Raw genomic sequence first — 14,304 nt, 5'->3', positions numbered from 1 at the left:
CGAGGGCGTGTATAATGGAAGCTGGGGAGGCCGGGGAGAGGTATGCGGGCGTCCCGGGCAATCGCTGCGGCCTCACTTCTCCCCGGGAGGCCGGACAGGCACTACCCAGCTCGAGGCCCCACGGACGCTGTCGGCGGTTGTAGTGGGTGGGAAGTTTTGAAGTCCACAGTAAAAGTTTCCTCACGTAGAATGTATTAAAAATACCGTTAGATTTTAGGTCCCGTGTGTTATGGAGAATCGAGTTCATTTTGGAGCTGGTTGGGGTTGAAGTTCCCACGCATACTTGAAACCGTGCCGGCAGAGTTCGGCACTCTAGTGAGAATGCCACACGCTTAGCGGTGGAAATTATCGGAATTTTGTGCTTGACTGTGGCTCCTCACATGTGAGGTGCGCCACAGGTAATGTTTTACAGTATAGTTTTAGCTTGTCTTTTCTGAAATCCTTTGGAATGCAAGCTCGGACTTGCTGAAATCCTATCATGTTTTCATTGGGCTCTGAGCTTCCTTGAGGGCTGGGTTTTCACCGTTTCTCTATTTCCAGAGCCTAACACCGTGCTTGACACCCAGTTAATGTTCAATAAAATGTTTTATAAACTAGGATGGAAAGGTTAGGTTATTATCACCTAGATTTATTTGAGAGCTGCATACAAAAGAAAGCTTTTATAAGAAAATGTTATGTAACATTCTGATAGTTTGTTGAATGAACCTGCTTTGTTAGAGGAAACACATCTTTTAGTTATCTCTGACTGTAGGAGATGCAGGTGGTTTTAATTGTTCCCCAAATCCCCCCTCCCCCATTGGTGGTTTCAGCCTGTTTTTCCTGTGGTATCCAATCATTAGATTCATGGATAAATACCCTCTCCTGAAAGCCTTTTAAAAAGCTACACCTGGGTTTTTTCTTTATAATTGACTTCTCCAGTTTGTGTGGACACAGGCCTTTCCCATGGTTGTCTAGCTTTGGCCATTTCACCCCTTACCAGAGGGTGGGCAGAGTAAGGGAGAGAGGGAATAAGTTAAACTTGTAACTTTGGTCTGTTGTTAATGGAAAAAGAGGCAAAATAATGGATTACATTTAGGCTTTTGTTTAAATACCTAATATTTAGAATGGTGAAGGTGGGTTTTGCAGCAAAGGTTGTTCTGAATGTTCAGGTCAAAAATGAAAGAGCTCTGTAGAGTCGCTTATTTGTAACAAGTTAATGTAAAGGTTCTGAGTTTGAATATTGTGTCTTAGTCTTTTTTTTTTTCCCTTTTTTTCTTCCCCCATTTGATCTGCTCCCCCAGTTTGGGATTACATTTTTAGTTTATGGTGGTCATGTTTTTGTTTTAAGGTTATCACCACCTATTGTCCTGCTAACAATGAGCCGATAGCGAGAGTCCGACAGGTAAGTGGGTTTTGTTTTTTTTAAATGCAAAATGCCCACTGGGAGTTTGTGCCAGTGATGACGAGCAATACAACTTTACAAAGTCAAAGAATAATGTTTCTTTTTAATGTAACATTTAAGAATATCTGAGGGAGACTCTCGATGGGGGTGTGTGTGCCCCAGAAAAGGTGAACCCTAGAGAGGACTCGGGAGGGGGTCCATTGAAGGGCATGCTTCTGGATCACCTGGGGACTTTTGTTAGAATGAATGTGGGTTTTTTTTTTTGTTTTTTGGGGTTTTTTTTTTGCTGTTCGCGGGCCTCTCACTGTTGGGGCCTCTCCCGTTGCGAAGCACAGGCTCCGGACGCGTAGGCTCAGCGGCCATGGTTCACGGGCCCAGCCGCTCCGCGGCATGTGGGATCTTTCCGGACCAGGGCACGAACCCGTGTCCCCTTGCATCCGCAGGCGGACTCTCAAGCACTGCGTCACCAGGGAAGCCCGGAATGAATGTTTTGACCTCTTAAATCTGGGTTGGAGCCTGAGGTTCTGAATTTCTAATACACCTCAGGTATTGCTCACAGATGAGGCTCCTGGACCTCGCTTTGAGAAGCAAGGTTTTAAAAAGCACAGATTCTAACTTACTGAATTCCAGCAAGTTTTTGGAAGTGTAGGCTGTGAAAATCATTTTAAACCACAGATCTTAGGGTCAACCAGAGATTTTACAATTCTTTTCCAAAAATCTGTGTTCTTAGAAGACCATCACTGCCCTTTCCTTTACCCTTTGTCTCCCTCCAAATCTTTATTTAGGCCAGCATGGCTGACTATGAAGAAACTGTAAAGGAAGCAAGAGAAGCATGGAGAATCTGGGCAGATGTAAGTATGGGGGCCATGGCACGACTACCTACTGTAATGATGGTGAGATAAGAGACATCTGATGAGCAGGCCACTGCCCCCTTGCTGAAACAGGAGCTCCTGGGGGCTGCGACTATCTCTTCTGCTGTAGTCCTAACGTAGTGCCTTTTCCACATTTGGCCTTCAGTAATTCGGTAATTTTAAAGGTAATAGAACTCTAATAATGTAGCATAAACTTGATCTATGAACACTTTATTCTCCAACTGAAGTTACTTGAATTTATAATTAAGCAAAGAGAAAGGAATATCTATGCTAAAAATACCTGTATGCTCCTCCTCCCTCTCCCTGCCAGTTTTTTCGGTGGTGGGGGTATCCCAGCAATAGGTCGACATTCCTGGTTGAAAGGGCATTGGTGGCAGTGGCCCCTCTTACCGGGCCTAGGCTCCAGTTCCTCAATAGTCTGATGAGGCTTTGAGGCCGGTTCTGCCTTCTTTGTCTCCACCAGGAGTTCTGTGAGCCGGTGTAGGGATTTTGACTGGAGCTGGGCTGGGCCACACTGAGCTATCACTAGATAAGGGCCTAGGTGTGGAGGAGGGGAAAGTAAAGAACTGGCCTAGTCTGGATCTCTCAGGCCTCCCTCACCTCCCCGACCCTGAATATCCCTTTTGGTCTTCAGCTGAAGGCCCGAAGCAGCAGGAATATCCGGTCGGTTAACCCAGCTCTGCCCGTGGGTTTGTTACTTCACCTTAGTGTGCTTTGTCTTGTAAAAAGGGGAGACCAGGTGTGCTTACCTCTTGAGTTATTGTGAGGGTTAAATGAATTAATCATTTAAAGTGCTTGCAGATAGGGGCAAACCTTCGTACCTGTGAGCTTGATTTCTAGAACCATGTGCTGCTGGGTTTGTGACTGCTGAGCCTCAGTGGTTTTTTGTTTTTGTCCTGAATCCGTGATCGCTGTGGGGAGTTGGGGAAGGGCAGACTCTCCAGGAGAGCCCTGGGTTGGATGCAGGGTTATCGTCAGCCAAGAGACCGCCTCTGTGCAAAGCAGGAAGAACATCTCTTTAATTCTGGCTGTAAGTTTTGCTCAGGGTTCCATTATATACAATCAAAAATATCCTTGAACAAAGAAAATACCACTTCCAAAAGTAAGCAGTGTGCTAAGTAAAGTTCACCTTAGCAGGATAGAGACTTGTGACCAAAGCTGTGTCAAATTATTTTAAGTCAGCCAGTTCCACCTCTGCGGGTCTCACATCTGCAGATACGGAGTGCTGACTGTTCTCAGCCACTCTATGTAAGGGACTTGAGCATCCACAAGTTTTGGAATCCGTGGGGGTCCTGGAACCAATCCCCTGTGGATACTGAAGGACAATTGTACTTTTTTTTTTTTTTAATTAATAGACTTTATATATTAGAGCAGTTTTAGGGTGACTATAGGGGAGGAAAATTTTTTATTCTCTGCTAGGTTCTTTGGCTGTTCTAATAATTAAATCAGCATACAGCAGATTGACAGGAGAAAAATAAATTTTAATTTTGTATGAGGGGGAGACACTAAGATATGAGACCCAAAGGCAGTCAGGCAGTTGAGGCTTATATACCATCCTGATCTAAGGAAAGGGATGGGGGCCTGGGGCTTCAAAGAAGAGGAGGACAAATCTCAGGAACGTGAGAAGAGCAAGTGTTTGGTAACAAATGTTTTCCCTCATGCAGATAAGTCAGATATAAAAAGTAACCTCTGGCGATAGCTCCTGGTATAGGTCCCCTTTCTAAGTTCTTGTAGGTGGTTAAGGAGGAGTTGGAAATCTTTTCCGAGTCTACTGTGCTTTGATTGCTTTTAGCTCAAAATAATGCCAAAGAACATGCCAAACTGGCCCATTCTGGGGTGGCTTGAACCCCTTCAACGGAAGGATGATCAGGAAGTGTAGAGTTCCTTACTCTCATCACTTCTGCAAGTTTCCTGTATTAATACCCTGCATTAGTGTGGTACGTGTTAATTGGTGAGCCAATATGGACACGTTAGTATTAACAAGTCCATAATTCTCATTAGGATTCACTGTTTGCATGTGCTATTTTGAATGCTAGTGAAACTTTTGACCAGAAACTTCCATTATATGTGTGTCTTTACCCACAGTAAGTACAATCTTGTTTGAAAAAAGATTTGTGTGAATTCAGGGTCTTTTCTTTCCCTGAACTGGCTTTTAGGTTAGTCTTGGCTTTGCCCGAGGGGGTGGCAGCTGGCATTGTGATGTCTTTCTTTAATATTGTGCTGTACTTTGTTGTTGTTACTACCTTTTTTTTTTTTTTGGCGGTACGCGGGCCTCTCACTGTTGTGGCCTCTCCTGTTGTGGAGCACAGGCTCTGGACGCACAGGCTCAACGGCCATGGCTCACGGGCCTAGCTGCTCTGCAGCATGTGGGATCCTCCCGGACCGGGGCATGAACCTGTGTCCCCTGCATCGGCAGGCGGACTCTCAACCACTGTGCCACCAGGGAAGCCCTGTTGTTGCTACTTTTGAATTCAGGTTCTTACCTGGTGCCTGCTCTTTACTCAACTGGGCCAGCCTCTGCACCTAACATTCTTACTATTTCTGCTTTTACTTGTCAGACCTCTCAGTAGAGTTGGGGTGCTAAGTGGGAACAGGTGGCTTTCCTGGGTGATGGTAAAATCAGTTGGGAATCCCACTTGTTAGAATTTGAGTTAAGCAATTGAGTCCAAAGTTTAGGGAAGAAGCAGAGCCTTTCCTAACTGTGCCTCTGGACTCCTGCCAGCAGGGCTGCTGGTTCTCAAACAAGAACAGACCAAAGCTTGATCCCCTCCTGGTATGTACAGTTTTCCTCTTGGATGCTCACTCGTGTGGGGCTACTTCTGCTTGGTCCTGACCTTTCTGGATGGCCTTGCCTGTGAGGACAAACCATGGTTTCATTTAGTTCATTTGTGTTAAACCTGGAATTTTTCAAAGGGAACTTTGTCTCCTTTTTCCTTAAAAAAAAAAAAAAAAAAAAAAAATACCAGATACTTGGTAACTCTTTAACATGGGCGGTATCTTTGTAGCACTTGCCCGAGGGGGCAGCTGATACTTCCCTCAGTGCTCACAGTTTTCTCCTAAGCCTGCCTCTGATGCTCATTCTAAATCTCACTTCACAGTGAGCTGTGTAGGGATAAGGACTCTCATTTCCCATCTCAGGAGGGTCTGAGGTTATTGATGCCCTGTCACGCTGGGACTGATCAAGCCCACACAGGGAATATGGCTGTATTCCTGGTTTCCTGCTCTCCCCTCATACCCCTCACCTCATACCTAATCCTGGCTTTCTTCTCATCTCTTGATTAGTAAATCATCTTGGAAGCTGGAGGAAAAAGAAAAAAAAAAAAAGCCAGGTTTGAGTGGTCTGGGATGGAATGTAGTTTAAACCGTGGGTGGTGGTTCTAATGTGTAGCCAGGGTTGAGACTTGATCAATTACCAAGTCTAAAACACATTGAATTATATTTCTCTCTATTGCTATTTTTGTGGTCCAGAGAGCCACCATCTCTTGTCTGGCCTCATTTCCTACCTGAGTCTTTTCTCCCTCCAATCCATTTTCTATACCACATTTAGAGTGGTATTTTAAAAAGCACTGTGATTTTTCTCCCCACCATATAAAACCCTCTAGTGATTTCCCCACTGCTCTTTGGATCCTTTACATAGTCCTTTGCAGTGAAGCCCCTACTTTCCTCTCCTACCTCTTTGAAGTCTTTATAGTTTTCCAAAATCACCGTGTTGTCTTGTCTTTTAGCCTTTGCATATGTTATGCTGCCTGTCCCCCATACTTTCTCTACCTCTTCAGCTGGTAAACACCAGTCATGCTTTAGGTCTTAGGGCTCAACTCTAAACTTCTTTAAAAAGCCTCCTTCCTCCCCACCTCCTTGCCCCCAAGTAATTCTAGGTTAACACTCATAGGTGGTCCAGTTGTACAATCTAGCTCCATTACGGTGCTTACCACATGAAATTGTAATCTCCTGTTTTGTTTCTACCACTCTCACTCGACCATTGGCTCTAGGGGGCATGAATCGTAGCTGACTTGTTTCCCTAGCGTCCCGGCGGTTAGCACAGTACCTGGCACATAGAATGTGTGCAGTAAGTGGTGGTCGAAAGACTGATAGAATAAATATGCTTAGAATAGCTATGTGTACCGAGTTGGGCATTCTGAGTTGAAATTAACCAGTTTGCTAAGTTTATAAATGTGTGGGCTAAATTCGATCAAAACATTATTAAACCCATCCATGCCTTAGAAAATACAAAGGATCTGTGCTACTTCATTTAATGTTATAATTTTTGTTTACTGTTTCTGAAAGTGTGCAGGTATCGTAAAAATGGCAAATATCCACATACAAAATGTGGAGAATGAAAGTCTCTTATGATTCCATTTCCCAGAAATTACAACTGTTAATGTCTTTTATATTCCTTCAGACTTAATGCATATGGTAAGTAAACTTTTGCTTATCTTGCTATTTTTATGGCTTTTAAAAGTTTTTCCTTATAAATCTACTTTATTCTTCTTAGAGAGTGTCAAGCATTCCATTTTATGGCTATTCCATAATTAACCAATCATATACCGATGGACATTTAGATGGTTTCTGTTTTCTCTACTGGAAACAGCACTGCAGTAAATGCTGTTGTACCTCTACTTTTGCACACTTATGTATATACTCAATTTCCAGAAGTAGAACTGCTTATTCAAAGCAGGGGACATTTTAAATGTTAATAGAATACAAGGCTACCCTTCAGAAAAGCTATACTAAGACATTTGGGGTACATCTGGGAAGGAGAGAGAGTGAAGAAGAGCCCTGAGCTCACGGTCAAGCTCTGGGAGGCCGCTGTGTGAGGAGGGCATGGGGGGACTGGCTGCAGCCTGGGGGGGTGGGAATGGTCCTGTTAGTTGCCTTTCGAGGGAGAGGTGGAATAAATCAGGAAGAGCTGGAAGGGAGAGAAGGGGTGACATCGTAGGTGGCGAAAAGTATGTCTCCATTCATGCATCACATCTCAAACTTAATATGGCCCAACCTGTACTCCACCTCCAAAAAAAAAATCCTGATGGCTTTTTCTGAGTTATCTTCATCCCTGTAATTCTACTTCCATCTACCTAGCTATTCAAGCCAGAGACCTGGGAGTCATCCTTAGTGCTTTCATTTCCCCATACCTGTTCCATTAATTAGTGTGTTCTGTCCATTCTACTTCCAAAATAGATTCTGAATCCACTTTTTGTCTCCCTTGCTTCTGTCTTAAGGCTCAGTCACCAGTATTTTTTGCCTAGGCTAGTAGAACATGTTCGTAGTTGGTCTCCCTGCTTCTACTGTTTTCCTCTCCAATTCTACACACATCAGGCACTGATCTTAGAAAAGTTCGAGCGAATCATCTTATTCTGCCTCTTAAAAACCATTAAAGACTTCCCATTGCACCTGGAGTAAAATTCAGACTCCTTAAAGCTCCTTCTAGCTGTACGCGTAGTGTCCTTCTCAGTCAGCCCCTCATATATGATAGGCTTTTATTTTCCATGGGTCTCTTACACGTTTTTCTTTTCCTTGGGAAGAATATTCCTATGGTTGACTTTTCCCAACCTTAGGTTTCAGCTTAAATCTCACCTTGGAGATCGGGGCTGATAGCCTTTTAGGTAAAGTAATGTACCCATTTATCCTCCAAAGCTGCTGTTTTCTCTCTCTTAGAACGCTCTTTATTTCCTTGGTCTTTATAGCCCTTGTGGCACTTCGTAATTATTTGTTGCCTCCCCCCGTCCGTTATTAGCACCATGACTGCTGCTAGATAATAATTATTAGCTCCGTGAGTGCCTCACTTATTTTAGCCCCGGTGCCTAGTACTACTGTTGTCACATAGTATGTAGGTGCTCAGAAAGTATTTGGTGAGTGAGTGGTACTATTTGAATGGATTATGGAATACCAGCTTTGTAAGTAAGCTGAATTTAGGGTTTGGGCATGCAGTCAGTTTGACCCATATGAAAATACCTCTGGGAATCATAAAGGGTTACACGTATGTAAGGCATTCTGAGCTTTCTGGAGCCATCCCAAAAAGTTGTGTTCAAGCTGAATTTCTCTCTGTACTTAGCACAGTCCTTGGCTCACCAAGAAGGTGTCATCTGGATATTTTTTTTGGTCTCTGGTATGGGTTTTAGGGCCTGCCATGTCACAGTCTTGATGGGATCAAAACAGTTGTCTTTGATGTGCTTGTACTTTGTTCTCTTATTGTACATTTATCTAATACTGTGTTATAGACATGAGCTTACACTTTGAATCAGACACTAAAATTCCATTATTTTCTTAGATTCCTGCTCCAAAACGAGGAGAAGTAGTGAGACAGATTGGTGATGCCTTGCGGGAGAAGATCCAAGTACTAGGAAGCTTGGTAAAGTATTTTTGTAGGTAATATACAATCCTTTGAGTGAGGAATAAGGCTATCTTGTCCTCCTGTGTATAAGATTGTGATTTTTAAGAAGAGTAATTTATATATTTCAAAAATCTTTTCTTTAGAGGGAAGATTAACAAGATGGACAGGAAAAAGTGAAGACAATTCTTGGGTTTTAAAATTCTTCAGAAAAATAAGAACAGACTTTCTGAAGTTTATGAGCACCACAAAGCAAACAAAATATGTTTTGATTTCCCCACCATAAATTTAATGTTTAAGTATGAATTCTATTGGAAAAATGCGGTTTGGTCTTTTGCATTTTTAGGTGTCTTTGGAGATGGGGAAGATCTTAGTGGAAGGTGTGGGAGAAGTTCAAGAGTACGTGGATATTTGTGATTATGCTGTTGGCTTATCTCGGATGATTGGGGGACCCATCCTGCCTTCTGAAAGTAAGCAATGAAGTCAGTTCAGCTAAGATTTTTAATTTAATTTTATTTATTTTTAAGAGTTTCATACTCTAACACAGAGAGCTCCAAAAATTTCTCTGGCTGAACAGTTTGCAAAAAAGGAATTTCAGGTAATACATAGATATGATAATAACTTTAATTTCTTTACTAAGAAAGGCAAATTAAAACAGATGAAGACATCAGATTAAAATGCTTAAACTTTAAAAAAATTTTTTTAAATTGGCAAGTCCATGGGTGAGACAGACACTCTTTTATGGGGACTTTTGGCAATGTGGATCACCAGTCTGTCTGGGGAACAATTTGGAAAAATACCTATCCAAAGAACCTTAAATACTTAATACCAGTTTCCAGAATCTAATTGAAGTAAATAATCTGAAATGTGACTGAGATTCATGTGTGAAGATGATCATTGTCCTATTAATAGGAAACATTAGAAATGACCTACATGTCAAATCATATGACAAAAGTTGAGTAAATAATTTTGGCAGTCTATTAGCAGGCACTAAAAAAATCATGGGGGCCTTCTCTGGTGGTGCAGTGGTTGAGAGTCCGCCTGCCAATGCAGGGGACACGGGTTCGTGCCCCGGTCCGGGAAGATCCCACATGCCACGGAGCGGCTAGGCCCATGAGCCATGGCCGCTGAGCCTGCTCGTCCAGAGGCTGAGCTCCGCAACGGGAGAGGCCACAACAGTGAGAGGCCCGCATACCGCAAAAAAAAAAAAAAAAAAAAAATCATGAAGTTTGCTTTCCCCAACCCCAAATTTTATAGGAAAGTTGTATTTACTTATTTATGAATTATTTTAATTTTTTTGAAGAGGTAATACATTCATATCACAAAATTAAAAAGGAATAAAAGGGTAAAGGTCGAAAAGTTTTTGTCCTCCCCACAGGATACTCCATAGTATCTCCATGGAAGTATCGAATGTTTCTGGTTTCTTGTGTGTCTTTTTAGAGCTTTTATTCACATGCAGGCAAATACGTGTCTTTTAGGAACATAAACATTAGCAAACTGTATGTTCTGTTCTCTACTTTTTTCCTAATGTGTCTTAGAAATTGTTTCATATTATTCCAATAAGGTACTTCCTTCATCTTTTTTTATGGTTGTCTGTTTGTTGTAAGGATGGCCATTTCCTAAAAGATGGATATTTAGGGTATTTTCAGTCTTTGGTTGTTAAACTGTGCTGCAAGGACCAACCTTGTACTTAATGATGAGGACAAGGAAAAGTACCAGGGTGGAAGTCTGCCAAAGTAGTAACTTTGTTACTTGGTTGTTTGTCACGGCAGAATTATTGATGGTTGTTATTGTCTTCTTTATATTTTTCTATATTTTCCAAAGTTTCCACAATGGGAATTGTGTTACATTTATAATCAGGAAAAGAAATTTTTAAAAAAATCGTATTTTCCTATTTTTTCTTAGAATATCGGGCAAATTCCCTGCTTATAGGAAGTTAGGTGATTCTTTTCAAATGTACAGTTACTGTCTTTAATTAGATACATAATAGCGATTGCCTTTAGCCATTAGTAACTGTGTTACTTCAGCACTGCTGGAGGGCACAGTGTGAGGGGGAGAGATGGGTGGAGAGGGAACCTTGGGTAGGGACTTTTCATGGAGTTTGAACTTTACCCTGAGGGCAGCTCCAGTACTGATCCAGACACCAAAGTGTGGCAAGCTACGGAGGGATGTTATAAGAGCTGCACTGGCCTACTTGCAGGGAGGATAAAGGTGGGAGGGGCAGAGAAGAGGAGGCAGGCCCTGCAGGAAGAGGCCCTGTGAGGCTGTACCAGCACATCATCTCAAGGGAGATTAGGGTTCCTAGACTAAGGAAGGGCCTGGGAATGAGGTGCAGCAAGTGGTGGGTTCCCTGTTTTTGCTAGCAGTGTGAGTATGGCCAGAAAGGTGGATGGCTGGGAACGTGACCTTCCTAGTGCTTTTAACCAGGTTTTGTGAACCTTCACACTCCTTGCTCTGGTTCTTCCCTGCTCCAGCTGCCTTTGATTAAAATAAGGCCCTTGTGGGATTATGTGTCTTTAAGTTTAAAGTTTGTCTATAAAATGCAAATCGTTCAATTTGTATTTTCAGTTTTCCTGTATGTATGTAAAGATTTGTGCAATTCATTTACTCAACATTTTTATAATTATTATAACTTTTTTCCCTGTACGTGAGCCACTGTTTTGAATTTAGAGAGGTTAGCTGAGGGCTTCATCAGGCAACGTCAAGAACACGGCCCTGAGAGTCATGACTCCTTTGTTGTGGTCATGCCCTGCCCTTGGCAATCACATCACCTAGGACACGTCTCATCTACTCTCTGAAGTTTCCTTGTCTCCCAGATGGGACTGAAACTGCCCTGATCTACACCGAGTTCCTATGAGCAGAGGCATAATGGATATCCTCATGGTTTATAAGATAGTGTGGTAGTAATAACAGCTTTTGTTGTATGCTAATTAATGTACCAACATCCCACAGCTGTGTAAAGTGATCCGCTACAAGGCATCTGGAGTCCCCACCTGGTCTGGTGCACCTTTGTTCTGAAAATGAAAGATTGCAGACTTTGTTCTTACTACCTTGACAGGCATGAAATTAACGTGCTTAAGCATGTTGCATGCTCTCCCTGTCCTCAGGACCTGGCCATGCGCTCATTGAGCAGTGGAATCCTGTAGGCCTGGTTGGAATCATAACTGCATTCAACTTCCCTGTGGCGGTGTATGGCTGGAACAACGCCATCGCCATGATCTGTGGGAATGCCTGTCTTTGGTAAGAACGGCTCATTTTCTTATCCAGTAGTTAGATGGTAAAATTAGCTATTTTCAGGTACTACTGAAAGTATTGCAAATGTATTGAAATGTTTTCTACTGCTCTTTCAATTAACATAGCTAAGTCACACCTGGTAGTTGTGAAATGCTGATTTTTAATTATTACAAATTTTACCATTGGTAAAATTTATATTTTTTGACCTCCTTTTTTTTGACACAGCCTTGTCCCTTGTTCCTTCCAGTTATTTCCAGCCCAAGCAGGTGTACTGTAATTCAATTCTGACACTATCTGGACTCAGTGTCAGGGTCTACCTGTTTAAGGGCTCAGTCTTCCACAATACTGCCCCTACTTAAGATGCAAGCTGCAGATGTTCCCAGTCCCCAGGACATCTGTAGTTCCTATCAGCCATCTACAAATCTGGAGGTTCCTGTGAACCATTGGTTTCAGTAATTCATTAGAATGGCCTACAAAACTCAAGAAAGCACAATATTTAATGATTGCAGTTTTATTTTAAAGGATACATATAGGGCATGGTCTAGAAGGGTCCCAGATGCAGAGCTTCCCTGCTCTGTCCCTGTGAGGTGAGGACATGTCACCTTCCCAACCAGGAGGCTCCACTGAGCTTTGTGTCCAGAATTTTTATGGGGGTTTTATTACGTTGGCATGATTGAGTAAATCATTGTACATGTGATTGAACTTAAGTCTTCATCCCTCCTCCCCTCCCCATGGTTGATCTTTCTGGTGACCAATGACCAGCACCCATCCTGATGCTATCTTGGGGGCGGGCCCACTAGTCACCTCATTAGCATAAAAAAGACACTTCTGTTACTCGGAAAATTCCAAGGGGTGTTGATACAGCTAGTGCCAGAAAACTGGGAGTGAAAACCAGATAGTCTTTATTATACTATATTAACAAACAGAAAACTAAGTGAACAAGTAGGAGGGAAAAAAAGAACTTGTGATACGTCACAACCTTCTTTTAAAAATTCGATTCTTTTTTTTAACTCAATAAAATTTGATAGTGAATTCCCAAGTGATTCTGAGCATTTGGCCATATTCCCATTGATGGATTAAATGTTACATCGCTATAAAATGTGTGATAGTAAAAATTAGCTGGGACAATGTCAGTATTTATAGATGACAAAACAGTTGCTTGTTTTTAGCTTTCATGTTCAATGGAGGAACTTAGATCGGGAAAACCAGGAGAATTGTCTTTGCCCCTTTTGTATCTGTCCCGCTAATATGTACTGATCTTAAGTGTTGTATTCAGTTGAAGGTATTCAAAGACTGTATGAAAGCAAGGGCATAGTTGGGAGGATTAATGATCTGGCACCATGTTACCAAAGGCTAGTTGTATAGTTTTCCTCAGCCCTCTGAGCCTTCCAGTGAAAGTTCATGTTGATTGATTTCTGTTTTACTCAGTTTCCATAATTGGCAGAGGTTAATGTAACAGTTCCTGTGATCAGTGCAGCAAGCAGGTTCAGAATTGCTTGGTGCCATTTTTCTATTTATAAAAGTTTTATAGTTCCTTAGGTCCCAGAGGCACCAAGCTGAAGGATAGATTTCTCTTTCAGTTACTAGGCTCAGTTGCTTACTTGGAGAGAACTTTTTCTCACAAAGACTTCTGCTTGAAAATAAAAGGTATTTATGATTTCCACCAAATTAAACTGCCTTTTTTTTGTTTTGTTTTTTTACCCTAATAAGGAAAGGAGCTCCAACAACTTCCCTCATTAGTGTAGCTGTCACAAAGTAAGTATGTATGACTTTCTTCTTTCTGGGTATGGAAGAATCTTAAAACGGTGATTGATAGGCAGTGAATTTTTAATATGACATGAAAGTGCCATATTTATTTTAGCATGGAGTTTGGATAAACTTTCTTCTTTGGTTGTTACAACATTTTTGTATCGTTAGGCCATTTACAGAGCTTTTTCAGAGCCATACATTTAAGTCTTGGGAAACATGCCAGATACTCATATAAATGTTGAACTTGAACTCTTAAAACATTTTTTTTTTTGTCACTTGTAAAATAAAAAACAAATCCAGTGGAGAGGAAATAGTCTTGCAATTTAGGGGCTTTATGCTATAACTATTCAGCATGTTAATGGTCTTGATTTCTACTCACCTGATACTTTTACAGCTTTTGTTTAATAGACAGCAAAGCAGAAAGAAAGGGTTATTATATTATTCCACTGATTCTTCTGACACTATCTAAAATGTATTTCATCTTTCGGTTAAAAAAATTACTGTTTTATTTATTCCTATTTGGAAACATGACGACTCTGATTAGGTAATAAAATCAGTGTTACTAATTTATCATTCCAGAATTTAGAGAATGTATAGAAGAGAGTGCCTTCCCATGTAGGGTGACAGTGGGCCCTTGATGTTCCATCGTTTGCGTGATCTACATTCTCTGATTTAAAGAATTGTTGGTAGGGCTTCCCTGGTGGCGCAGTGGTTGAGAGTCCGCCTGCCGATGCAGGGGACAC

General features: G+C 41.8%; 1 protein-coding gene across 1 annotated transcript in view; it reads left to right on the top strand.

The window, feature by feature from the left end:
- ALDH7A1 (aldehyde dehydrogenase 7 family member A1) overlaps positions 1–14,304 on the top strand; it is a 39,739-nt gene that overhangs the window by 1,494 nt on the left and 23,941 nt on the right. The window contains exons 2-8 of the mRNA XM_024123121.1: positions 5–40; positions 1,328–1,381; positions 2,167–2,232; positions 8,519–8,599; positions 8,925–9,048; positions 11,686–11,818; positions 13,523–13,567. Coding sequence (XP_023978889.1) covers positions 5–40; positions 1,328–1,381; positions 2,167–2,232; positions 8,519–8,599; positions 8,925–9,048; positions 11,686–11,818; positions 13,523–13,567 — 539 coding nt within the window. The remainder of the gene's footprint in view (positions 1–4; positions 41–1,327; positions 1,382–2,166; positions 2,233–8,518; positions 8,600–8,924; positions 9,049–11,685; positions 11,819–13,522; positions 13,568–14,304) is intronic.

The sequence above is a fragment of the Physeter macrocephalus genome, chromosome 8, assembly GCF_002837175.3.
Source record: "Physeter macrocephalus isolate SW-GA chromosome 8, ASM283717v5, whole genome shotgun sequence".
NCBI lineage: Eukaryota > Metazoa > Chordata > Mammalia > Artiodactyla > Physeteridae > Physeter > Physeter macrocephalus.
Note: the sequence above shows the minus strand (reverse complement) of the source record. Positions and strands in the feature narration are given on the sequence as shown.